We start from the raw sequence: 25,769 nt of genomic DNA, 5'->3' as shown, positions 1-25,769 counted from the left end.
AGGAGAGTAGTCTGAGGGAAGGGCATCTAGAGAGAGTCTGTCCTGCACCAGGAGAGTAGTCTGAGGGAAGGGCATCTAGAGAGAGTCTGTCCTGCACCAGGAGAGTAGTCTGAGGGAAGGGCATCTAGAGACAGTCTGTCCTGCACCAGGAGAGTAGTCTGAGGGAAGAGCATCTAGAGAGAGTCTGTCCTGCACCAGGAGAGTAGTCTGAGGGAAGAGCATCTAGAGAGAGACTGTCCTGCACCAGGAGAGTAGTCTGAGGGAAGGGCATCTAGAGACAGTCTGTCCTGCACCAGGAGAGTAGTCTGAGGGAAGGGCATCTAGAGAGAGAGGAAGTGTGTGTGCATCCCATAATAGATTATCTTTGTTGTCAGGAGGAACGGTCTTTAGAAGTCAGATGTGTTTTTTATTTAGTTAAGAATAAACAACACTATATACAATTCAGACACAATCACATCATTAAACCAACACAGTAAATGATAACAGATTTCAATTACACCAAACATCACACTAGACAAGTCATCATCATCATCATTATCATCATCATCAACACCATCATCATCACCATCATCATCATCATCATCATCATCATCACCACCATCATCATCATCTAAATAATAATATTAATAACAATAGTAATAATAATTATAACTATCATAATAATAGTAACAACAACAACAATAATAATAATCTATTGGGTGGTTGGGCTTGTTGCCGTGGTTATTGAGTACTGATGGTGAATGTCGTCACTAAGTAAAACACAACAGATGAGGAAATCTGATCAGACAGATCAGAAAAGGAAGAGTTGTTTCTCAGACAGCTCCATGACACTGTTCCATGACACTGTTCCATGACACTGTTCCATGACACTGTTCCATGACACTGTTCCATGACACTGTTCCATGACACTGTTCCATGACACTGTTCCATGACACTGTTCCATGACACTGTTCCATGTGTCTCTGATGCTGATGGATTTACAAATGTTTTTTCGTCAATGATCAGGTGTTGTTGTATTTTATTATCAGACTTCACCCCTATAGTGAGACTCGCTGTCGGTTTTGAGCAGGGCATTTGACATTCACCAACGTCCTCCTAAATTGCAAATCAAGTGGTCGCTACTGTGTGTATGGCCCATGTGATTGGTAGCCAATGACTCAGGTGTCTCTGGGGCCTTTTCTCGTTTGGGCAAAAGTCAGTCTTCCGTCCTCTCTCCTCCGTCCTCTCTCCTCCGTCCTCTCTCCTCCGTCCTCTCTCCTCCGTCCTCTCTCCTCCGTCCTCTCTCCTCCGTCCTCTCACCTCCGTCCTCTCTCCTCCGTCCTCTCTCCTCCGTCCTCTCTCCTCCGTCCTCTCTCCTCCGTCCTCTCTCCTCCGTCCTCTCACCTCCGTTCTCTCTCCTCTTTTCTGTCTCATCCGAAACTGATGGAGGAGAGAGGACGGAGGAGAAAGGAGAGAGGACGGAGGAGAAAGGAGAGAGGACGGAGGAGAAAGGAGAGAGGACGGAGGAGAAAGGAGAGAGGACGGAGGAGAAAGGACGCAGAAGTAGAGCAAATCTAACTGAGAAAAGGCCTGGGTCTTTAAGTGTCTGTATGTCTCTTGTGATTGGTTGCCAGTGAGTGTATGTTTCTTGTGAATGGTTACCAGTGTATGTATGTCTCTTGTGATTGGTTGCCAGTGTATGTATGTCTCTTGTGATTGGTTGCCAGTGACTCAGGTGTCTCTGGGTTTGCTGACTGTGGACTAGATGGGAGGATTCTCAGAGGAGCAGTGTGGATGATTGACAGTAGAGTAGGTGGGGCTTTGACAGTTCACAGTAGCATAGTCACATGATGAAGTGCCCTCTTTAGCGGTGGGGACTCTGGCTTCATTGGGGCAGCTTGGAGTCTTGTGGAAGGTGACGCTGGCGTAGTGGGGAGAGTCAAAGTGGCTTGTGGGTAAGTTGGCGGTGGCGTAGATGGTGGAGTCAGACTGTAGGGGGCGCTCCATTATCTCCTCATAGTCACCATCACCATGACAACCCTGGAGAGGAGGAGGAGAGAATAGTATGACACTCACAAACACGCTCAACACAACACATAACACCCTCAACACAAGAAATAACACACTCAACACAACACATAACACCCTCAACACAACACATAACACACTCAACACAACACATAACACACTCAATGACATCACTCAATCACAAAAACTAACAAGAAAAATAAGCATTTCACTGTAAGGTCAAAACCTGTTGTACTCGGGAGCATGTGACATTACTATGTGGTTTGAACATATACTGACCCCTTCGTTGTTCCCTGTGTCTGGGCTCACTCTGTGTGTTGAAGAGACAGATCCTGTGGAACACAACACACATTACTCAGAGAGAGCGTGTGTGTGTGTGTGTGTGTGTGTGTGTGTGTGTGTGTGTGTGTGTGTGTGTGTGTGTGTGTGTGTGTGTGTGTGTGTGTGTGTGTGTGTGTGTGTGTGTGTGTTTCTCACCTGTGTCCTTGTTGTATTTCCATCTGTAGATGATAATCAGGCTGATCAGCAGCAGTAACACTACCAGACTAACAGACACCATGATGACCACTGAGGTACCTGGAACACACACACACACACACACACACACACACACACACGCACATACACACAAACTGGTTAGACAAACCTGCTGTTGCACTAACCTACCCTCATATCATACCACTACATACAGACATGTCTACCACTAACCTACCCTCATATCATACCACTACATACAGACATGTCTACCACTAACCTACCCTCATATCATACCACTACATACAGACATGTCTACCACTAACCTACCCTCATATCATAACACTACATACAGACATGTCTACCACTAACCTACCCTCATATCATAACACTAACCTACCCTAATATCATACCACTACATACAGACATGTCTAACACTAACCTACCCTCATATCATAACACTACATACAGACATGTCTACCACTAACCTACCCTCATATCATAACACTAACCTACCCTCATATCATAACACTACATACAGACATGTCTACCACTAACCTACCCTCATATCATAACACTAACCTACCCTCATATCATAACACTACATACAGACATGTCTACCACTAACCAAAGTGAGACTCATACAGTTGAATTTGTAAAGTTGTATTTACAAATTCAATTATTGTATTTACCGTTGAGTGATGATGATGAAGAAGAAGATGATGTTGATGATGGTGATGATGATGAAGAAGAAGATGATGATGGTGATGATGATGATTGTGAGATGAAGGTGGTTGTGGCTGATGCTTGAAGAGCTGTAGTTGTTGTTGCTGTTGTGCTCATGGTGGTTGGTGCCGCTGAAAACAATGGACAAGTTGGAAAATGTTTTAGCGAGGTGAGGAGAGGGAGAGATGGAGAGATGAGGAGGGAGAGAGAGAGAGATGGAGGTGAAGAGAGAGAGAGAGAGAGATGGAGGTGAAGAGAGAGAGAGAGAGAGATGGAGGTGAAGAGAGAGAGATGGAGGGAGGGTAAACAGAGAGATGGAGAGAGCGATATAGAGTGTAACATTTGCAAAGAGAGAGTGATAGAGATAGAGAGTGATAAGAAATGAGAGTGATAGAGATAAAGAGTGATAGAGAGAGAGTGATAGAGATAATGAGTGATAGAGATAGAGAGTGATAGAGATAGAGAGTGATAGAGAGAGAGAGTGATAGAGATAGAGAGAGAGAGTGATAGAGAGAGAGAGTGATAGAGAGAGAGTGATAGAGATAATGAGTGATAGAGAGAGAGTGATAGAGATAGAGAGTGATAGAGAGAGAGTGATAGAGATAGAGAGTGATAGAGAGAGAGTGATAGAGATAGAGAGTGATAGAGAGAGAGTGATAGAGATAGAGAGTGATAGAGAGAGAGTGATAGAGATAGAGAGTGATAGAGATAAAGAGTGATCTCTCTCTCTCTCAATTCAATTCAAGGGGCTTTATTGGGAAACATATGTTAACATTGTCATCAGACATTACAGAGGAAGTTACAGTGTTCTGGTCCAGTGTCTTGTCACACCACTACAAACACACAGACATTACAGAGGAAGTTACTGTGTTCCACTACAAACACCCAGCCTCCACTAACACACTGACTAACATACTGTAGTTATATCTAATATACTGATATAATATAATGCTATATGTTATTTACATGGTCAGACAGTATGTAACATTGTTACTGCAGGTGTACAGCATGGGAAGCAGAGGAGACTGTTGGGAGGAGAAAAAGGAGGGTGGTGTAATGGTTTTCTTCATCTGAACTAGAGGCGGACCAAAGCGCAGCGTGGTTGTTTTGATTCATGTTTTAATAAATCACTTCACATGAACAAACTAACAAAAACAAGAAATGTGAAAACAGCCCTATCTGGTGCAAACACAGAGACAGGAACAATCACCCACAAACACACAGTGAAACCCAGGCTACCTAAGTATGATTCTCAATCAGAGACAACTAATGACACCTGCCTCTGATTGAGAACCATACTAGGCCAAAACATAGAAATACCCAAATCATAGAAAAACAAACATAGACTGCCCACCCAACTCACACCCTGACCATACTAAATAAATACAAAACAAAGGAAATAAAGGTCAGAACGTGACAGGTGGTCTAATCACAATGTCTGGAATGAACGGTATCAAACACATTAAACATGTGAATGACATTAAACATATATATATTTAACCTTTATTTAACTTGGTTGAGAACAAGTCCTCATTTACAGCTGGAATGGAATAAACAAACATACAGTCAATAACACAATAGAAAAAGTCTATATCCAGTGTGTGAAAATGAGGTAGGATAAGGGAGGTAAGGCAATAAATAGGCCACGGTGGCAAAATAATTACAGTTTATCAATTAAACACTGGAGTGATAGATGTGCAGAAGATGAATGTGCAAGTAGAGATACTGGGGTGCAAAGGAGAAGAAGAAAAATAACAACATGGGGATGAGGCTTTGGGGGTGACCAGTGAGATATACCTGCTGGAGCGCGTGCTACGGGTGGGTGCTGCTTCAGTGACCAGTGAGCTGAGATAAGGCAGGGCTTTACCTAGCAACGACTTATAGATGACCTGGAGCCAGTGAGTTTGGCGACGAATATGAAGCGAGGGCCAGCCAACGAGAGCATACAGGTCGCAATGGTGGGTAGAATATGGGGCTTTGGTGACAAAACGGATTGCACTGTGATAGATTGCATCCAATTTGCTGAGTAGAGTGTTGGAGGCTATTTTGTAAATGACATCGCCAAAGTCGAGGATCGGTAGGATGGTCAGTTTTACGAGGGTATGTTTAGCAGCATGAGCGAAGGAGACTTTATTGTGAAATAGTAAGCTGATTCTAGATTTAACTTTGGATTGGAGATGTTTGATATGAGTCTGGAAGAAGAGTTTACAGTCTAACCAGACACCTGGGTATTTGTAGTTGTCCACATATTCTAAGTCAGAACCGTCCAGAGTAGTGATGCTAGATGGGCGGGCAGGTATGGGCAGTGATCGGTTGAAGAGCATGCATTTAGTTTTACTTGCGTTTAAGAGCAGTTGGAGGCCACGGAAGGAGAGTTGTATGGCATTGAAGCTCGTCTGGAGGTTAGTTAACACAGTGTCCAAAGAGGGGCCAGAAGTATACAGAATAGTGTCGTCTGCGTAGAGGTGGATCAGAGAATCACCAGCAGCAAGAGCGACATCATTGATGTATACAGAGAAAAGAGTCGGCCCGAGAATTGAACCCTTTGGCACAACCCATAGACTGCCAGCGGTCTGGACAACAGGCCCTCTGATTTGACACACTGAACTCTGTGTGATGTGGTGATTGACAGAGTCGAAAGCCTTGGCCAGGTTGATGAATACAGCTGCACAGTATTGTTTCTTATCGATGGCGGTTATGATATCGTTTAGGACCTTGAGCGTAGCTGAGGTGCACCCAAGAACAGCTCGGAAACCAGATTGCATAGCGGAGAAGGTACGGTGGGATTCTAAATTGTCGGTGATCTGTTTGTTAAATTGGCTTTCAAAGACCTTAGAAAGGCATGGTAGGATAGATATAGGTCTGTAGCAGTTTGGGTTTAGAGTGTCTCCCCACTTGAGGAGTGGGATGACCACGGCAGCTTTCCAATCTCTGGTGATCTCAGACGATACGAAAGAGAGGTTGAACAGGCCAGCAAGTTGCAAAGATTTCGGCGGCGCCGAAGATCTCTGTCGGCGCTCTTCCGGCGCCGACAGAGATGGCCGCCTCGCTTCGCGTTCCTAGGAAACTATGCAGTTTTTTGTTTGATCATTACAAACGCCATTGGGATTGATGATGATGATGTGAATGATGAAGGAGAGGTAGATGAGGGAACAGGGTAAGTGGAGGTCCCTGGGGTGGATGAAGAGGTTGGTGAGGACGGTGTTGCAGGAGACCTGGAGATCACTGAGGTGAAAACATGAATGACATATTATCTTGTCAAATGACCACGGCAGCTTATAAATCTCTGGTGAGCTCAGACAATACGAAAGAGAGGTTGAACAGGCCAGTAAGTTGCAAAGATTTCGGCGGATCATTTTAGAAAGAGAGGATCCAGATTGTCTAGTCCGGCTGATTTGTAGGGGTCCAGGTCATGCAATTACCATTTAAATTAAACTACTTTTATCAAATACATAACTGAAACTTGTGTGTTTAGAGTCACATGTTAAAGAGAAAGAAGAAGTTTATACTCACTTATAACACGCAGCTTCACCTGTGTGATCAGTGTAATGTAACTTTGTTCTGTTCTGCTGGTTTCTACTCCACACCAGTAGGTCCCAGTATCATCTTCAGTCAGGTCACTGATGGTCACTGTGTAGAATCTCTTTCTTCTTCTCTTAGAAAGAGAATATCTTCTAGGTTTTTCATGATATGTCTCTGATATCTTGTTTTCACAGTCAGATTCACTGTCTTCTTTGCAGAAATACTTGATGTCGTCCTCATGGTCCTCTGGATAGTTGCAACTGATGGTAGCTTCTCCTCCCAGAAAGGCCGTCTCTGTGACTGACTTCTCACAGCAGTCCTCTGTCAATAGGAACACACATCACAACCTTAGTCTAATACTATAGACTGACTTCTCACAGCAGTCATCTGTCAATAGGAACACACATCACAACCTTAGTCTAGTACTATAGACTGACTTCTCACAGCAGTCATCTGTCAATAGGAACACACATCACAACCTTAGTCTAGTACTATAGACTGACTTCTCACAGCAGTCATCTGTCAATAGGAACACACATCACAACCTTAGTCTAGTACTATAGACTGACTTCTCACAGCAGTCATCTGTCAATAGGAACACACATCACAACCTTAGTCTAGTACTATAGACTGACTTCTCACAGCAGTCATCTGTCAATAGGAACACACATCACAACCTTAGTCTAATACTATAGACTGACTTCATTGACTAGTGGTACTGATCATGTAATAACATTTGTAGCTAAATTCATTTTATAAAGTAAAAGTAAAAGTCTCTCACCCTTCTCGACATCCAGCTCTACCTTGGTATAACTGTCAGGTGCAGTAGGTTTGTTCACTCCACACCAGTAGGTCCTTTCATCTTGTCTGGTCAGTTGTCTGATGATCACCTTGAAGTAGTTTCCTCCAGTGTTGTCATACAGAGAGAATCTACCACTGTGCTGCCAGGTGTTCTTCAATCCAGTTCTGATTTGATCCTCACATCTCAAACTGTTCTGCCCAAAGCAGAAATATTTCTCACGACTTCTGTCTTCTGTGGAATAATGACAGTAGATGATGACAGTTCCTCCAGAGTATCCTGTCACTTTGAAGGAGCTCAAACAACCTGTCAATCAGAACAGAGACAATATATTATCTGTAGTAGCAGCCTTTATAAGAAACCTAACAGGATGTTATTACATTGTTATAGAGAGTTATAACAAGCTTATTACCTGTCATGAAGGAGAGGAGGATGACTATCAGCAGGATCCTCATCTTGTTGTGTTCTCTCCAGGTTGGTCCAGGTGTCTATAGGTCCTGATATAATGTTGTGTTCTCTCCAGGTTGGTCCAGGTGTCTATAGGTCCTGATATAATGTTGTGTTCTCTACAGGTTGGTCCAGGTGTCTATAGGTTCTGATATAATGTTGTGTTCTCTCCAAGTTGGTCCAGGTGTCTATAGGTCCTGATATAATGCTGTTTTCTCTCCAGGTGTCTATAGGTCCTGATATAATGCTGTTTTCTCTCCAGGTGTCTATAGGTCCTGATATAATGTTGTCTGTCCAAGTCTGTAACTTTCTCCGTTCTTCTCTACTTCATGTACTTCATGTACTTTATGTACTCTCTCTGCCCTCCCTCTCTCTCTCTCAGCCCCTCCCTCTCTCTCTCTGCCCTCTCTCTCTCTCTCACAGCCCCTCTCTCTCTCTCTCACTCACTCTTTGCAGTCTTACAACTATGTAGTTCCCTATTCCTGCATCTCTCTCTTTCTACTACTTCAAACCCTCCTACCACATGTTATGTCTGACAGCCCCTCCCTCTTCCTCCTTAACCAATCACATCTTTGTTCCTACATCGCACAGTAGAGAGAGAGAGAAAATGAGATCAGTGAGAGACTCCTCTATGGATCATAGCACAAAAACACATTCATACATTCATGCAGACTGGAGGCTGTCGACAGAGGAGAGAAACAGAGTTATTCTACCACTGGAGGGTGACCTCCCTCCATCTCTCTCTCCCTTCATCTCTCTCTCCCTCCATCTCTCTCTTCCTTCATCTCTCTCTCCATCCATCTCTCTCTCCCTTCATCTCTCTCTCCCTCCATCTCTCTCTCCCTCCATCTCTCTCTCCCTTCATCTGTCCCTCCATCTCTTTCTCCCTCCATCTCTCTCTCCCTTCATCTCTCTCTCCATCCATCTCTCTCCCTTCATCTCTCTCTCCCTCCATCTCTCTCTCCCTCCATCTCTCTCTCCCTTCATCTCTCTCTCCCTCCATCTCCCTCTCCCTCCATCTCTCTCTCCCTCCATCTCTCTCTCCCTCTCTCTCTCTCTCCATCTATCCCTCCATCTCTCTCTCCATCTCTCTCTCCATCTATCCCTCCATCTCAGCTCTGTGTGTCTAGTGACAGTGGTACATGCTGATGAGACAGGTACTGAGTTTACTGACATCACCAGTGGAGGCTGGTGAGGGGAGGACTACTTATAGTAATGTCTAGAATGGAACGTATCAAACACATAAATATATTGGTGCTTTATTGATAAATACACAGAGTCTCATTTCCCATCAAGTGGAGTAAAAAACACTGAATAATCAAAGGTTCCTAAAAGCTACAAACTGTCTCTGTTTGTTCAAGTCAGTGTTACATTCACAGGAGAAACAATGAATGAATGAATGGACGTGCTGAATGTAATGACTGACAAACAAAATTACAACTAAACAAACAGATGATTGAACTAACGAATGATGAATGAAGGAATAAACACAAAATACATGAATGAATATATGAACAAATTAAAATAATATTTATTTTAAAAAATGAATAAAACATTTGGAAGAATTAACAAACAAATAATAAATTAATGATTTTAAAATCACATTTTATATAGCTCTTCTTACATCAGCTGATATCTCAGAGTGCTGTACAGAACCCAGCCTAAAACCCCAAACAGCAAGCAATGCAGGTGTAGAAGCACGGTGTAAAACACCAATGAATGAAAACATGAATTAATGCTGTTCCATACAGATCAGTGACAGTAGTAGACTATGTAGCAGAGTGTTTAATGGTGCAGTACATTATGAGGTGTCTACAGTAGTAGACTATGTAGCAGAGTGTTTAATGGTGCAGTACATTATGAGGTGTCTACAGTAGTAGACTATGTAGCAGAGTGTTTAATGGTGCAGTACATTATGAGGTGTCTACAGTAGTAGACTATGTAGCAGAGTGTTTAATGGTGCAGTACATTATGAGGTGTCTAGAGTAGTAGACTATGTAGCAGAGTGTTTAATGGTGCAGTACATTATGAGGTGTCTACAGTAGTAGACTATGTAGCAGAGTGTTTAATGGTGCAGTACATTATGAGGTGTCTACAGTAGTAGACTATGTAGCAGAGTGTTTAATGGTGCAGTACATTATGAGGTGTCTACAGTAGTAGACTATGTAGCAGAGTGTTTAATGGTGCAGTACATTATGAGGTGTCTACAGTAGTAGACTATGTAGCAGAGTGTTTAATGGTGCAGTACATTATGAGGTGTCTACAGTAGTAGACTATGTAGCAGAGTGTTTAATGGTGCAGTACATTATGAGGTGTCTACAGTAGTAGACTATGTAGCAGAGTGTTTAATGGTGCAGTACATTATGAGGTGTCTACAGTAGTAGACTATGTAGCAGAGTGTTTAATGGTGCAGTACATTATGACGTGTCTACAGTAGTAGACTATGTAGCAGAGTGTTTAATGGTGCAGTACATTATGAGGTGTCTACAGTAGTAGACTATGTAGCAGAGTGTTTAATGGTGCAGTATCCAGGACAATGGATCTGATCCCAATAGGCGACCCAAAACAACAGAAGGGTTAGACGGAGCGGTCTTTTGGTCAGACTTCGTAGGCGGGCACATCGCTCTCCGCTCCAGAGTATACTACGCTCCAATGTCCAGTCCCTTGACAACAAAGTAGACAAAATTCGAGTAAGGGTTGCCTTCCAGAGAGACATCAGAGATTGTAACATTCTCTGTTTCACGGAAACATGGCTCACTCGGGAACATTATCAGAAATCGGTACAGCCACCCGGTTTCTTCACGCATCGCGCCGACAGAAACAAGCATCTCTCTGGTAAGAAGAAGGGCGGGGGTGTATGCCTTATGACTAATGACTCATGGTGTAATCATAACAACATACAGGAACTCAAGTCCTTCTGTACACCTGACCTAGAATTACAATCAAAGGCCGACCGCATTCTCTGCCAAAAGGATTCACAGCAGTGTATATCCGCCCCAAGCAGATACCTCGACGGCCCTGAAAGAACTTCACTGGACTTTATGTAAACTGGAAACCATAAATCCTGAGGCTGCATTTATTGTAGCTGGGGATTTTAACAAAGCTAATCTGAAAACAAGGCTCGCTAAATTTTATCAGCATATCGAATGCACAACTCGAGCTGGCAGCATTCTGGATCATTGCTACTCTAACTTCCGCGACACATACAAAGCCCTCCCCCACCCTCCTTTTGGCAAATCTGACCATGACTCCATTTTGTTGCTCCCAGCCTATAGACAGAAACTGAAACAGGAAACGCCCGTGCTCAGTTCTGTTCAACACTGGTCCGACCAATCGGATTCCACGCTTCATGATTGCTTCGATCATGTGGACTGGGATATAACCTAAGACAACAACATTGATGTATGCGCTGACTCGGTGAGCGATTTTCTTAGTAATTGCATCGGTGACGTTGTACCCATTGTGACTATTAAAACCTTCCCTAACCAGAAACTGTGGATTGATGGCAGCATTAGGAGTCTTTGCTAGGTAAAGCCCCACCTCATCTCAGCTCACTGGTCACCATAGCAGCAGTGGCACTGTGTTTGAGGACAAAACAGTGCCACTGACAAGGCCCGCTACCAAAACATGTGGGCTCTCCTTCACCGTGGCCAACGTGAGTAAAACATTTAAACGTGTTAACCCTCGCAAGGCTGCCGGCCCAGACGGCATCCATAGACGTGTCCTCAGAGCGCAGACCAGGTGGCTGGTGTGTTTACGGACATATTCAATCAGTCCCTATCCCAGTCTGCTGTTCCCACATGCTTCCAGAGGGCCACCATTGTTCCTGTTCCCAAGAAAGCTGAGGTAACTGAGCTAAATGACTATCGCCCCATAGAGCTCACTTCTGTCATCATGAAGTGCTTTGAGAGACTAGTCATGGATCATATCACCTCCACCCAACTGATACCCTAGACCCACTCCAATTGCTTACCGCCCAATAGGTCCACAGACGAGTCAATCGCAATCACACTGAGCACTGCCCTATCCTATCTGGACAAGAGGAATACCTATGTAAGAATGCTGTTCATCAACTACAGCTCAGCATTTAACACCATAGAACCCTCCAAACTCGTCATTAAGCTCGAGACCCTGGGTCTCGATCCCGCCCTGTGCAACTGGTCCTGGACTTTCTGATGGGCTGCCCCCAGGTGGTGAGGGTAGGAAACAACATCTCCACCCTGCTGATCCTCAACACTGGGGCCCCACAAGGGTGCGTTCTCAGCCCTCTCTTGTACTCCCTGTTCACCCATGACTGGGTGGCCATGCACGCCTCCAACTCAATCATCAAGTTTGCAGATGACACTATAGTGGTAGGCTTGATTACCAACAACAACGAGATGGTCTACAGGGAGGAGGAGAGGACCCTCGGAGTGTGGTGTCAGGAAAATATCTCCCACTCAACGTCAACAAAGCAAAGGAGATGATCGTGGACTTCAGGAAAGAGCAGAGGGAGCACGCCCATATCCACATCGATGGGACGGCAGAGGAGAAGGTGGAAAGTTTTAAGTTCCTCGGTGTACAAATCACGGACAAACTGAAATGGTCTACCCACACAGACAGCGTGGTGAAGAGGGCGCAACCTCAGGAGGTTGAAGAAATTTGGCTTGTCACCGAAAACACTCACAAACTTTTACAGATGCAACTGTAAGGCAACTGCTCGGCCCACAACCGTAAGACTCTCCAGACCCTACACTACACCCTACACTACTCCTGTTACAGTACCTTCACTACACCCTACACTACTCCTGTTACAGTACCTTCACTACACCCTACACTACTCCTGTTACAGTACCTTCACTACACCCTACACTACTCCTGTTACAGTACCTTCACTACTCCTGTCACAGTACCTTCACTACTCCTGTCACAGTACCTTCACTACTCCTTTCAAAGTACCTTCACTACACCCTACACTACTCCTGTTACAGTACCTTCACTACTCCTGTTACAGTACCTTCACTACACCCTACACTACTCCTGTTACAGTACCTTCACTACTCCTGTTACAGTACCTTCACTACTCCTGTTACAGTATCTTCACTACTCCTGTTACAGTACCTTCACTACACCCTACACTACTCCTGTTACAGTACCTTCACTACTCCTGTTACAGTACCTTCACTACACCCTACACTACTCCTGTTACAGTAACTTCACTACTCCTGTTACAGTACCTTCACTACTCCTGTTACAGTACCTTCACTACACCCTACACTACTCCTGTTACAGTACCTTCACTACTCCTGTTACAGTACCTTCACTACACCCTACACTACTCCTGTTACAGTACCTTCACAACTCCTGTTACAGTACCTTCACTACACCCTACACTACTCCTGTTACAGTACCTTCACTACTCCTGTTACAGTACCTTCACTACTCCTGTTACAGTACCTTCACTACTCCTGTTACAGTACCTTCACTACACCCTACACTACTCCTGTTACAGTACTTTCACTACTCCTGTTACAGTACCTTCACTACACCCTACACTACTCCTGTTACAGTACCTTCACTACTCCTGTTACAGTACCTTCACTACTCCTGTTACAGTACCTTCACTACTCCTGTTACAATACCTTCACTACACCCTACACTACTCCTGTTACAGTACCTTCACTACTCCTGTTACAGTACCTTCACTACACCCTACACTACTCCTGTTACAGTACCTTCACTACTCCTGTTACAGTACCTTCACTACACCCTACACTACTCCTGTTACAGTACCTTCACTACTCCTGTTACAGTACCTTCACTACACCCTACACTACTCCTGTTACAGTACCTTCACTACACCCTACACTACTACTGTAACAGTACCTTCACTACACACACACACACACACTTGACTATTTTGATGTTTTAATGAAATGCTTTAAAAGGCACAGTGTATATACATACACAATAGATATGTAAATCTCAAAGGTAGAATGGACTATAATGGTATTACTGTCTTCATTATTATAACAGCCTAAATGAAGACAAGATTTGACAAAACACATAGTTCATATTTACACAAATATTTACAATAATGTTGGTTGAATTTCACAAAATCTGGAGATACAGATGTATTTTAAACACAGGTGTTCATATGTTACAGACATTATATTCAGTAAAACCACATGAGATGTTTTAATACAATATGTCAAGGAGGATTTGAAACAGGAAAGGGATTGTTTTTTAATGTCGTTCCAAGATGGCGGCTCTGTGGTGACAACCCTTCATCTCTCTACAGGGAGCTTCTCTTCATCCCAGATGGCACCTTGTTCTCTATAGAGCACTGCCTTTATCCAGGGTCCATATGGGGGATAGATAATAGGGTGTCATTTGGGACACATTCCTTTTATATATTCTATAGTACTACATTATTGTGGGTAGCTGGGCTGTAGAGTAGAGGGCATCTTGTGGAGTGTCTTTAGAGAGGTGCACAGCAGGGTATCTTGTAGATTCTACAGTATCTTTGGGTAGCTGGGCTGTAGAGTAGAGGGCATCTTCTGGAGTGTCTTTAGAGAGGTGTACAGCAGGGTATCTTGTAGATTCTACAGTATCTTTGGGTAGCTGGGCTGTAGAGTAGATGGCATCTTCTGGAGTGTCTTTAGAGAGGTGTACAGCAGGGTATCTTGTAGATTCTACAGTATCTTTGGGTAGCTGGGCTGTAGAGTAGATGGCATCTTCTGGAGTGTCTTTAGAGAGGTGTACAGCAGGGTATCTTGTAGATTCTACAGTATCTTTGGGTAGCTGGGCTGTAGAATAGATGGAATCATCCTGGGTTCCACTGGCAGTTGGAGGACTTGAAGAGACTCTAGAATCTGTAGGTAGATCCACATTGGAGTAGATGAGAGAATCTGGGCGTTCTGCAGTAGAATATGGATTTATATTATCTTTGGGGAGTCACAGTAGAATAACATGGCAGGTTAGGATAATTAACGTGGGAGGTTAGTAGAAATAAAATAGCAGGTTAGGAAAATGTACATTGCCATTCAGGATAACGTGACAGGTTAGGAAAATCAGGTTAAGGTTAGGAAAAGAGGGTCAGCTAAAATGCTACAAGGAAGCAGCAAGCAGCCACTCAAATAGACATTAAGTGGCCAACAAACTGCCCAATTAGCTGTTATGTTTCCATAGACCCATTTATGTTGCTCTTCCCACTTATTTGTCAACGCCCACTTTCAAACACACTCCATCTATGCAGTTACACATGAATCTGTGGAATACCTGTGGCAGAGCTAGCAGGGTAGGTTGTAGAGGCTTGGCCAGCAGGGTAGGTTGTAGAGGCTTGGCCAGCAGGGTAGGTTGTAGAGGCTTGGTCAGTAGGGTAGGTTGTAGAGTTGGTAGGTGATTTGACAGTAGAGTAGACTACAGAGATGACCACAGGGAGTGTGTCTGTCTGTCTGTCTGCCTCTCTGATCTCCTCGTACACACAGACAACCTGCATAAAGAACCAATGACAATTACTACATACATACATGGTCAATATGGAAAAGAGTGGAGGGCTCTCAGCCAATGTGAGTCAAGGTTCAAACCAAAAAATGTAAATGAAGAACTACATTGTTAATATGGCTGCATTTACACAGGCAGCCCTTTAATTGGCTAAATATATAATCTGACCAATCATTAAGATCAGAATTGGGCTGCCTGTGTAAACGCAGCCTATGAGTCTGAGAATCCATCATGTGTTGAAACTGTCTAATGAACAAGTGTTGTTTGTAGGAGGTTCTTCCTGTTGACAGATTGAGGAATGATAACAGACTACAGTAGAATCCCACTAGAGGCTGTAGACTCACACACTTGACCCTTAATGTTTAGTTTACCGCCTCCCTATCTATCACCTCTACACTACAAGTTATCATGGAGACACACACACACACACACACACACACACACACACACACACACACACACACACACACACACACACACACACACACACACCTTAGATGTTTAGTTTACCACCTCCCTGTCTATCACCTCTACACTACAAGTTCTTATGGACACACACACGCACACACCCACGCACACACGCACAACACACACACACAGACATACTATCAGAGATCAAGGTAAGACCCAGATGTAGACTGTCGAAGTAACAATGTTTATCGTAGCAACAGGGGCAGGCAAAGACAGGTCAGGGGTCGAAAATCCAGGGTAAGGCAAAGGTACAGGACGGCAGGCAACCTCAGGGTCAGGCAGAGAGGTCAGGCGGACGGGTACAGGGTCAGGACAGGCAAAGTTTAAAAACCAGGAGGATGAAGAAAGAGATGCTGGGAAACGATAAGAGCTGACAGGAAAAACGCTGGTAAGCTTGAACGAACAAGACGAACTGGCAACAAACAGACAGAGAACACAGGTATAAATACACAAGGGATAATAGGGGAGGGCGATACCTGGAGGGGGTGGAGACAAGCACAAGGACAGGTGAAACACATGAGGGTGTGACACATACACACACACACATACACACCACACACAAATGCACACCACACACAGATACACACACACACAGACACACAGACACAAACACATACACACACATGCACACACATGCACACACACACACACACACACACCATTGTATCTCTCACTTCTCCAGTAGGGTCAGGTTGTGTGTTGGAGGAGACTGGTGGTGGTGGTGGTGGTGTTCTCCTGGTTCCTCTCCTCTGTCTGTAGAACAGGAGCAGGACCAGTCCTAACACTGTCACCATGACTACCAGACCAACTCTGGTCCACACCATCAGACCTGACCACAGACAGGAGGAGAGACTTTATCAGGATAAAACATTTCAGTAACTTTTCCCAATCTTCCAGGTTTTCAAGTAATGGCTAGAATAACTGAACCCTATGCTTTACAGTCTAAAGATATCATACTGATGGATAGTTACCAGGGTCCTCTGGTGGGTTGGTTGGATAGGTCAGTTAATAAGGTAAAGCAAGGTAGGTTGAAAGGTTAGTCAGTTGTTTGATCGGTCAGTTGGTTGGTAGGTTCTGTCAGCTGACAGACAGACAGACAGACAGACAGACAGACAGACAGACAGACAGACAGACAGACAGACAGACAGACAGAGACAGACAGACAGACAGACAGACAGACAGACAGACAGACAGACAGACAGACAGACAGACAGACAGACAGACAGACAGACAGACAGAGACAGACAGACAGACAGACAGACAGACAGACAGACAGACAGACAGACAGACAGACAGACAGACAGACAGACAGACAGACAGACAGACAGACAGACAGACAGACAGACAGACAGACAGAGAAGATACATAATAAAGGTGTGATAAAGGAGAGACTATGAGTAAGAAAGTGATCAGAGTAACCATAGCAACAGAGGACATGGTGTCAGCAGCAGCTCTCTACAAAACCTCAAATGATGCATCACTGGATGGCCTCAAATCTACCCTTGGACAGATGTAAATGAGCTGTTGACTAAATCTGGTGCTACGCATCACTTCTCACTTCTGAGACTTCTGACACCATTGAAATCAGTAGACATGAAACTTACCAGCACTCTGTCCTGCACCAGGAGAGTCCAATGGAGGAGAATCTAGAGAGAGAGCGAGAAAGAGGGTGAAAGATTTGTCCAACAGTTACAATTGATTTCCTCCAGCATACAGCATTTAATATCACAGCACATTAGTTGTAATGTCTGAGATGAGAGATTCATCATACCTGCTCTGGATGAAGTGTGACCACTGATATCTCCAGATGTCAGATAGGATGTTGTAAAGAGGTTTGGGAGGGTTGTGGAGGTGTTTGGGGATGTTGTGAGGTTTGGGATGGTTGTGGAGACATGGGGTCTAGAGATGACAGGTGATGATGTAGAAGTGGGAGGAGCTGTGAGTCAATAGAAAGTACAGATAAACACCAATACTGAAACAACTTCATGTCAGGAAGCCTCACCACAATTATCTATTGAGAGTGAACTTACCGTCTGTAACTTTGAGATGGACTTCAGTATAGGTGTTCTTCAATAATCTGTTCACTCCACACCAGTATCTCCCAGAGTCGGACTTCTCCAGTTTAGTTATGGTCACAGTGAAAACTCCATTTATTGTGTTCAGGATGGAGCATCTGTCTTTGTTTTTGTAATTTTGCTTACCATCGCTCTGAATGAGAATATCATTCTTGGAGCAGCTTTCCTTACAGAAATATTTGTCATTGTCCTCTGCCCATGAATAAGAACAGTTGATTTTGACTTGTCTTCCTACGACCCCCGTCACATTAATGCCAGCTGACTCCACAACACACAGAGCTGCAAATAGAAACACACAGTACAGTCACAACTGATGACCTGTGATATATCATTTATTAACTTCACTATGGTAGGGGGCACTATTTTCACTTCCGGATGAGGTTTTTCATGCACAAGACCGAGAGCGCGCCTTTCTTGTTTACCTTTTATATTGACTACGTTATTGTCCGGTTGAAATATTATTGATTATTTAGGCTAAACACACCCTGAGGATTGATTATAAACATCGTTTGACATGTTTCTACGAACTTTACGGATGCTATTTGGATTTTTTTGTCTGCCTGTTGTGACTGCGTTTGAGCCTGTGGATTAAGGAACAAAATGCGCGTACAAAACGGAGGTTTTTGGACATAAACAGGGACTTTATCGAACAAAACAAACATTTATTGAGTAAATGGGAGTCTTGTGAGTGCAACCATATGAAGATCATCAAAGGTAAGTGATTAATTGTATCGCTATTTCTGACTTGTGTAACTCCTCTACTTGGCTGGTAACTGTTTGTAATGATTTGTCTGCTGGGCGCAGTTCTCAGATAATCGCCTTTTTGAAATCTGACACCATGGTTGGATTAACAAGAACTTAATCTTTAAACCGATGTATAACACTTGTGTGTTTTATGAATTTTCATAATGAGTATTTCTGTTTTTGTTAGGTATAGCCGTGGGAGGTAGGGGTGCTGAGGGTGATGCAGCACCCCCTGATTAATATATTTTTAATAGTGAACTAGGCCTTTAATGCTCCTGTATGATCTCACAAACCAGCAACCCCAACCCAAAACATCTTCCCAAGGCCATGCGGTTAAGGATTAGGTATCGTTTCAGTGAGGTTTAGGGTTATGGTTATGGATAGTTTGAATTAGGTTAAGGGTTAATTTCAGTGAGGTTAAGGGTTAGGGCTAGTTTCAATGAGGTTAAGGTTTAGGGATAGTTTCAATGAGGTTAAGGTTTAGGGATAATTTCAATGAGGTTAAGGTTTAGATATTGTTTCAATTAAGTTAAGGTTTAGGGATAGTTTCAATGAAGTTAAGGGTTAGGGGTAGTTTCAATGAGGTTAAGGGTTAGACACAGAAAGTAAAACAAATCTAAGGGAAGTTTGTTTTGAAGTGTTTTTTCCTATATCTGAGAGATTTAAAAAAGATCAGGAAATTATTTAATTTTTAACAAATATTCAGCCCCTTTTTTTGAGGAACACCCTCATCTTGTTCCACTTATCAGACATCCAGGTAGGGTTGATCTTGTTCCATATCAAGAAGGCATTGTATGAGGACACATCGATGATATTATGGAATATGACCAGGGGCCAGCAGGCAGTCATCCTCCTGCAGCTGTAAGTTCCAATGACCTTGTCCAGGTTGTCCACGCCTCCTTTGTTGTTGTTGTAGTCCAGGATGATGGCTGGTTTCCTGTCCTCACGATCACTGATCTCAGCCGTTTTGTGCAGTGTGCTCAGGAGGACCACATTCTTGTTCCTCTTCGGGAGGTAAGAAATTAGAGTGGTGGTGGGGGTGAAGGCAAACTTTGATGAGAAGGCCTCTCTCCCCCTTGTTGTGAGGAGTGCAAGGGGGAGCTCAGGCTTGTTCTTTATAACTGTGCCAACCATGGTGATCTTCCTCTCCAGGAGCTGCTGGCTGAGTTCAATCAGTAGCACACATAATCTCAATTTATCATTGTGTGTGTGTGCTTCTGGTTTTTGTGGTGTGTAAATGATTTTATAACTGATCCTAAGACAATCTTTGTACCCTGTGGTGTACAGCTTCCATGGAAATATGAACAAAGATGATGTTTCACTTTTTCTAATGTTGGGGTCACTCTAGGGGGAAAATATCAGTTAAGGGGTTTTCTCTGCTGTTAAACATAGCGGTGGGTCATTTTTGACCCTTAAGACAACACAAGGGTTAAATCAGCTTGAAAATATATGGCAAGACTTGAGAATGGCTGTCTAGCAATGATCAACGACCAACTTGTCAGAACTTGAAGAATATTTCAAATTATAATGTGCAAATATTATACAATCCAGGTGTGCAAAGCTCTTCAAGATTTACCCAGAAAAATCACAGCTGTGATGGCTGCCAAAGGTAATTATAACATGTAGTTACTCAGGGGTGTGAATACTTTTTAAATTAGATATTTCTATATTTCATTTTCGATAGATTTGAGAAAAAAATCTAAAAACATGTTTTCACTTTGTTGTTATGAGGACATGTAACATGTTATGTAGATGGGTGAGCTTTTTTTCATTCAAACAATTTTGATTTCAGTCTGTAACACAACAAAATGTGGATAAAGTCAAGGGGTATGTCTGCTTTCTGAAGGAAATATAGCTACGTGCACAGACACAATGCACACAAAAAGAAATATTTCCTTCAAGCTAGCTAACCAGTGTGGCTAGTATTGGCATTATAATTAATTCACATGGGATTATCTAAACTGTGTTCGAATATCCATACTGTATACTACATACTTAATGAGTATATGCTACATACTATATACTATTAGTTCATTTTAGTATACTGTAAACTAACCGAATCCTTTCAGGTGAGCGTACTCGGCTATGCCTGTCTTCCGGAAGTTGATACTGTTGCTATGCAACCTCTTGCCAGCTTGTTAGCATAACAAATTACTAGCTAGACATTTTACGAAGGGTGAATTAAATCTGGAGTTCGCTCTGAGCGTTTGTAAATTCAGAGCGTTGTCAGATTGACTGTTTGTAAATTCAGAGTGTTGTCAGATTGACTGCTTGTAAATTCGGAGCGTTTAGAGGGCACACTGGACACTCTGGTCGAGGATTAGGTGCACAGCCTGGTTTAGAAGTCTCCCAGCCGGGTCCAGATGTCTCCCAGCCGGGTCCAGATGTCTCCCAGCCGGGTCCAGAAGTCTCCCAGCCGGGTCCAGAAGTCTCCCAGCCGGGTCCAGAAGTCTCCCAGTCGGGTCCAGAAGTCTCCCAGCCGGGTCCAGAAGTCTCCCAGCCGGGTCCAGAAGTCTCCCAGCCGGGTCCAGAAGTCTCCCAGTCGGGTCCAGAAGTCTCCCAGCCGGGTCCAGAAGTCTCCCAGCCGGGTCCAGAAGTCTCCCAGCCGGGTCCAGAAGTCTCCCAGTCTTGTCCAGAAGTGCATTATTAATTAATTCAACAGATTGTCTGATACCACGGTTGAGAGCAAAGACTCCAAATTACACTGTACAAAAATAACCTTACCTTTAAATTACCTTAAATTATCTTCACAAATAGTGAAGCGTTTGGCTGCAGGAATATTCAGTAAAAACAACAGGATTTCTTTTTACAGTGTACTTGCTAGCATTTAGTAAGTGAGTATATTAAGTAGACTCAGTGATATGATGTAGATGCACAAAGTAAACAGCGTAGTGTCACGTTCGTTGAATGTAGGAGACCAAGGCGCAGCGTGATATGAATACATCTTATTTTAATGAAACACTTAAACAAACCACAAAACAAATGTGAAGCTAAATATAAAAAATTAAATAAAAATAATTTATTACGTTCAATACCATTCATTCTTTACAACTCATAATTTTCATTCATACTCCAATAATGGGTATTTTAATTTAACTAAATAAAAACCCCAAACAAAACCTCAGGGGAGCATCTTCCCTCCCCGTCATCCTACAAACTTCCTTTCCCTATCTCCCCGTCCCAAATCTATCCCCTTACAAATCTAAATGACACCCAGCCCTAAACCCCCCTTCCACCTCTCCCGGGCAGCATGCTGCCCCCACTTCCTCTCCTCCCTCTTCAATCTCCCACCCAAATCTCCATCCACCCTCCTCACTATCCCTTCCACCCCCCAATCTCTCCCTGTCTTCACCATGTTCTGCCTGGCTTCCCACAGCCCCCGTTTAAAGAGATTCATGAGAAGCCAGAGCAGAAACCTGGCCCTATCCGTCCCTCTCGCTCTCCCTACACCTCTCTCTAACCTGGCCCACGTCAATACAAAATCGCCTCTTACCAAACCTAACAACACCCGTGCCCTAGCCCATACTACTCCGGCAAAAGCACAGTCCCAAAAGGCATGGCGCACAGTCTCCTCCCTGCCACAAGAGGATCTTGGACAGGTGGGGGATTGCGCCAAACTATGCCGGTACATGATGGAACGTACCGGCAAGCACTTGTGGAAGCTCAACCAATTCAGGTCCTTGAGCCTGTTGTCCAGACCCCGCGCCTGCACTCCCCCCCAGACCACTGCCGAGATGCCCACTACAGGCGCCGGACTCCCTGCCTGTCTGACCTCCTCGTACAGGTGCCTGTGATCTAAACCTACTCGGGCAACTTCAACCTCAGGGTGCGCACGCAGCCACTTGGCCGCATGGCCAAAGTGCCACGGCAGCTGGACCCGTGTTAGACCACACCATTACGCTTCTCGCCTGATACGAGAAGAACACCCGCAGGAGGTAACCGGACGGGTGTATCACTGGATGAGCAAGCTCCGTTAACAAGAAAGAAACAAAAATTGTGTCCAGCTTGAGGGGGAGATGTGGTACCCCCCTACCTCCCTCCCCGATGCCCTGGCGACCTCGTACCTGCCACCCCACATGAACTGAAACACAAGCCTCACTAGAGGCCTCCTCAGACAAGCCGGCAATGGGTAGATGTATGCCAAATACAAAGAGACGGCAACACATCCACCTTTAGGACCAGGACCTTGCCCATAAAAGACAAATACCTAGCCTTCCACATCGCTAGCTTCCTCTGTACCACTGCGATACGCATGTTCCAGTTTAGCGTCGCTGAGCCGGAGGTCTCAAAATGGACCCCGAGAATCCTCAGGGCCCCCTCGCAGAGAGATAACCCCCCGGGCACATCCGTCCTACTGCGCCATTTTCCGAAAAACTTAACGGAAGACTTTGCATGGTTCAGAACCGCTCCCGACGCTCGGGTGAAATCCCCAAAGATGGCAAGGGACCTTGTCAGGCACGAGTCCTTGCACAGCAGCAAGGAAGTGTCGTCGGCGTGCTGCGTCATCTTAACACGCAGCCCACCACTTCTAGGGATCAACAACCCTTCCACCCCTGTGTCTGCCCTTAATGGCAGCCCCCAGAGGCTCCATGTACAGAACGAAGAGGAGAGCCGAGAGTGGGCACCCCTGCCTGACCCCAGACGAGAGGTCAAAAACGTCACCCAAGTGACTATTTACACTAACTCGGCACCCCGCTCCGACATATAATGTACGGATCCATCCTATGAACTTCTCCCCAAATCCTAATCGACCTAACACTCTGAATAGAAAATATCTATTCACGCGATCAAAGGCTTTCGCCTGATCTAGCGCTGCTACCATTAAAGGCAGTCCTCTATCTTCAACCCAAGCGATGGAGTCCTTGATTAACTGTAGGTTCCATCTAATAGAGCGGCCCTCTACCCCACACGTCTGATCCTCGTGGACGACGTAGGGAAGGGCTGTGCGCAACCGGTCTGCTAAAACCTTTGCAAGTAGCTTGTAATCTACGCACAGCATGGTCAACGGCCGCCAGTTGCCAAGGTCTGTTGCTTCCCCTTTCTTATATAGAAGTGACAGCACACCAACAGCCATTGATCCCCCCCGGGACCCCCGTCTCAAGGATGGCCTTCAAGACTTCGAGGACCACTGGTCCAAGTATACCCCAAAACTTGAGATAAAACTCAGCCGGCAGCCCATCCATCCCAGGCACCTTCCCCTTTCCCATCCTCCTAAGAGCGCTCTCAACCTCTTCTAGTGAGATCTGGGCCTCCATCACTTCTCTAATGTCCTCCGGCAACCGCCGGGACAAGTGTTCTAAAAACACATTTCCCTGCTCTACATCTATTTCCCTTTCCGTAAATAAACCTCGGAAATGATCAGTTGTCACCCTGACCATTTCCTCTGGTTTTCTAACTATACTACCATCTTCTTCTCTAATGCCATGCATTACCTTCCTACTCTGTCTGGCCCTAACCGACTTAAAGAACATAGCAGAACAAGTCTCATTGTGTTCTAGAAAGCCACTATGCGCACGCTCCAGGAAAGCTCGAGCCTTCCGCTCCTGCAACTCCCTGAGCTGCGCCTTTAGGGTTGAGGATCTCTCCCAGTCAAACGACCCGCCGAGGTTGCCTGCCTCGTACTCGAGTTCGATTAATCTTTGGATACGATCCACCTCCCTCCTCTCCTCCCTTTTTTTCCTCTTGCAATACCCTATTATAAAAGCCCTAATCCTCACCTTAACTAATTCCCACCACTCTAACACCCTCTCGCACATGGACCGGAGGCCTTCAAGCCTCCAAAAGAAACCAAAAAAAGCGTAGACAAAAGCCTGCTCCTCCAGCACATCCCGATCGAACTTCCAGTACCCCCTACCAAAGAGGCAGACTGGCGACCCCACCTGCAGGAGCACCCCGTCGTGATCTGAAAAGAAAACAGGCAACAGCCGCCCAGACAACTTAGCCAAAGACCTGGGTACAAAAATATAGTCGAGCCTCCGCTCGACCCCCCTGGAGTTGCGCCATGTAGGACCGGCCATTTTCGGAGTAGTGTGCAGGCCAACATCAACCAGACCATGGCAAGCCATTAGCCCAGTGATGGCGCCTGCACTGCTATCCCCCCCTACTCCTAAATCTATATTCAAATCCCCCCTATCACTAATTTCCTATTTGTGACGCACAGGGGCGCCAGACAGTCCACCATCTCCCTCCTGTCTGCCGCCACCTGTGGCCCATACACCACCACTAATCTAAATTTACAATCCCTTATTGTGACATCCACCCCCATAACCCTCCCCTGCATCACCACAAAAGAACCCTCCACTTTTACCTCCCTGTGCCCACACAAAATCCCTACCCCCGATGAGTGCACCCCTGTACCCCCCCAATACCCCAAACCGACTCCCCCTTGTCCAACTCCCTCTTAAACCTACTAACATCCCCTCCATCCCTCAGGTGAACCTCCTGTAAAAACCCTCCAAATAACTAATAACTAATAACTAAATACCGGCCTCCTCTTAACAAAATCCCTTAAACCCCTTACATTTAAACTAACAAGAGTCAAATTAGACCCCATGAAAGAATCAAATAAAAACATGTAATACACTCAAATACTAAACCCAATACTATACTCTCTCATGCTCCTCCACTCGCTCAAATACTAAACCCAATACTATACTCTCTCATGCTCCTCCACTCGCTCAAATACTAAACCCAATACTATACTCTCTCATGCTCCTCCACTCGCTCAAATACTAAACCCAATACTATACTCTCTCATGCTCCTCCACTCGCTCAAATACTAAACCCAATACTATACTCTCTCATGCTCCTCCACTCGCTCAAATACTAAACCCAATACTATACTCTCTCATGCTCCTCCACTCGCTCAAATACTAAACCCAGTACTATACTCTCTCATGCTCCTCCACTCGCTCAAATACTAAACCCAATACTATACTCTCTCATGCTCCTCCACTCGCTCAAATACTAAACCCAATACTATACTCTCTCATGCTCCTCCACTCGCTCAAATACTAAAC

General features: G+C 44.6%; 2 protein-coding genes across 2 annotated transcripts; both read right to left on the bottom strand.

Annotated features, from left to right (window-relative positions):
* Positions 1-385: 385 nt before the first annotated feature.
* On the bottom strand, positions 386-8,296 carry LOC116352877 (CMRF35-like molecule 8). The gene is made up of 7 exons (XM_031821681.1): positions 7,941-8,296; positions 7,511-7,834; positions 6,721-7,050; positions 3,174-3,338; positions 2,485-2,583; positions 2,287-2,339; positions 386-2,019 (listed from the first exon to the last, which is right to left on the bottom strand). Exons 1-7 carry the CDS (start codon positions 7,981-7,983, stop codon positions 1,741-1,743), a joined length of 1,293 nt encoding a protein of 430 aa, XP_031677541.1. The 5' UTR covers positions 7,984-8,296; the 3' UTR covers positions 386-1,740.
* Positions 8,297-14,106: 5,810 nt separating this feature from the next.
* On the bottom strand, positions 14,107-15,558 carry LOC116373020 (thioredoxin domain-containing protein 2-like). The gene is made up of 2 exons (XM_031821684.1): positions 15,236-15,558; positions 14,107-14,829 (listed from the first exon to the last, which is right to left on the bottom strand). Exons 1-2 carry the CDS (start codon positions 15,486-15,488, stop codon positions 14,381-14,383), a joined length of 702 nt encoding a protein of 233 aa, XP_031677544.1. The 5' UTR covers positions 15,489-15,558; the 3' UTR covers positions 14,107-14,380.
* Positions 15,559-25,769: the final 10,211 nt, after the last annotated feature.

The sequence above is a fragment of the Oncorhynchus kisutch genome, unplaced genomic scaffold (genome assembly GCF_002021735.2).
Source record: "Oncorhynchus kisutch isolate 150728-3 unplaced genomic scaffold, Okis_V2 scaffold4008, whole genome shotgun sequence".
In the NCBI taxonomy this organism is placed as follows: domain Eukaryota; kingdom Metazoa; phylum Chordata; class Actinopteri; order Salmoniformes; family Salmonidae; genus Oncorhynchus; species Oncorhynchus kisutch.
This window is presented reverse-complemented; position numbering and strand designations above follow the sequence as displayed.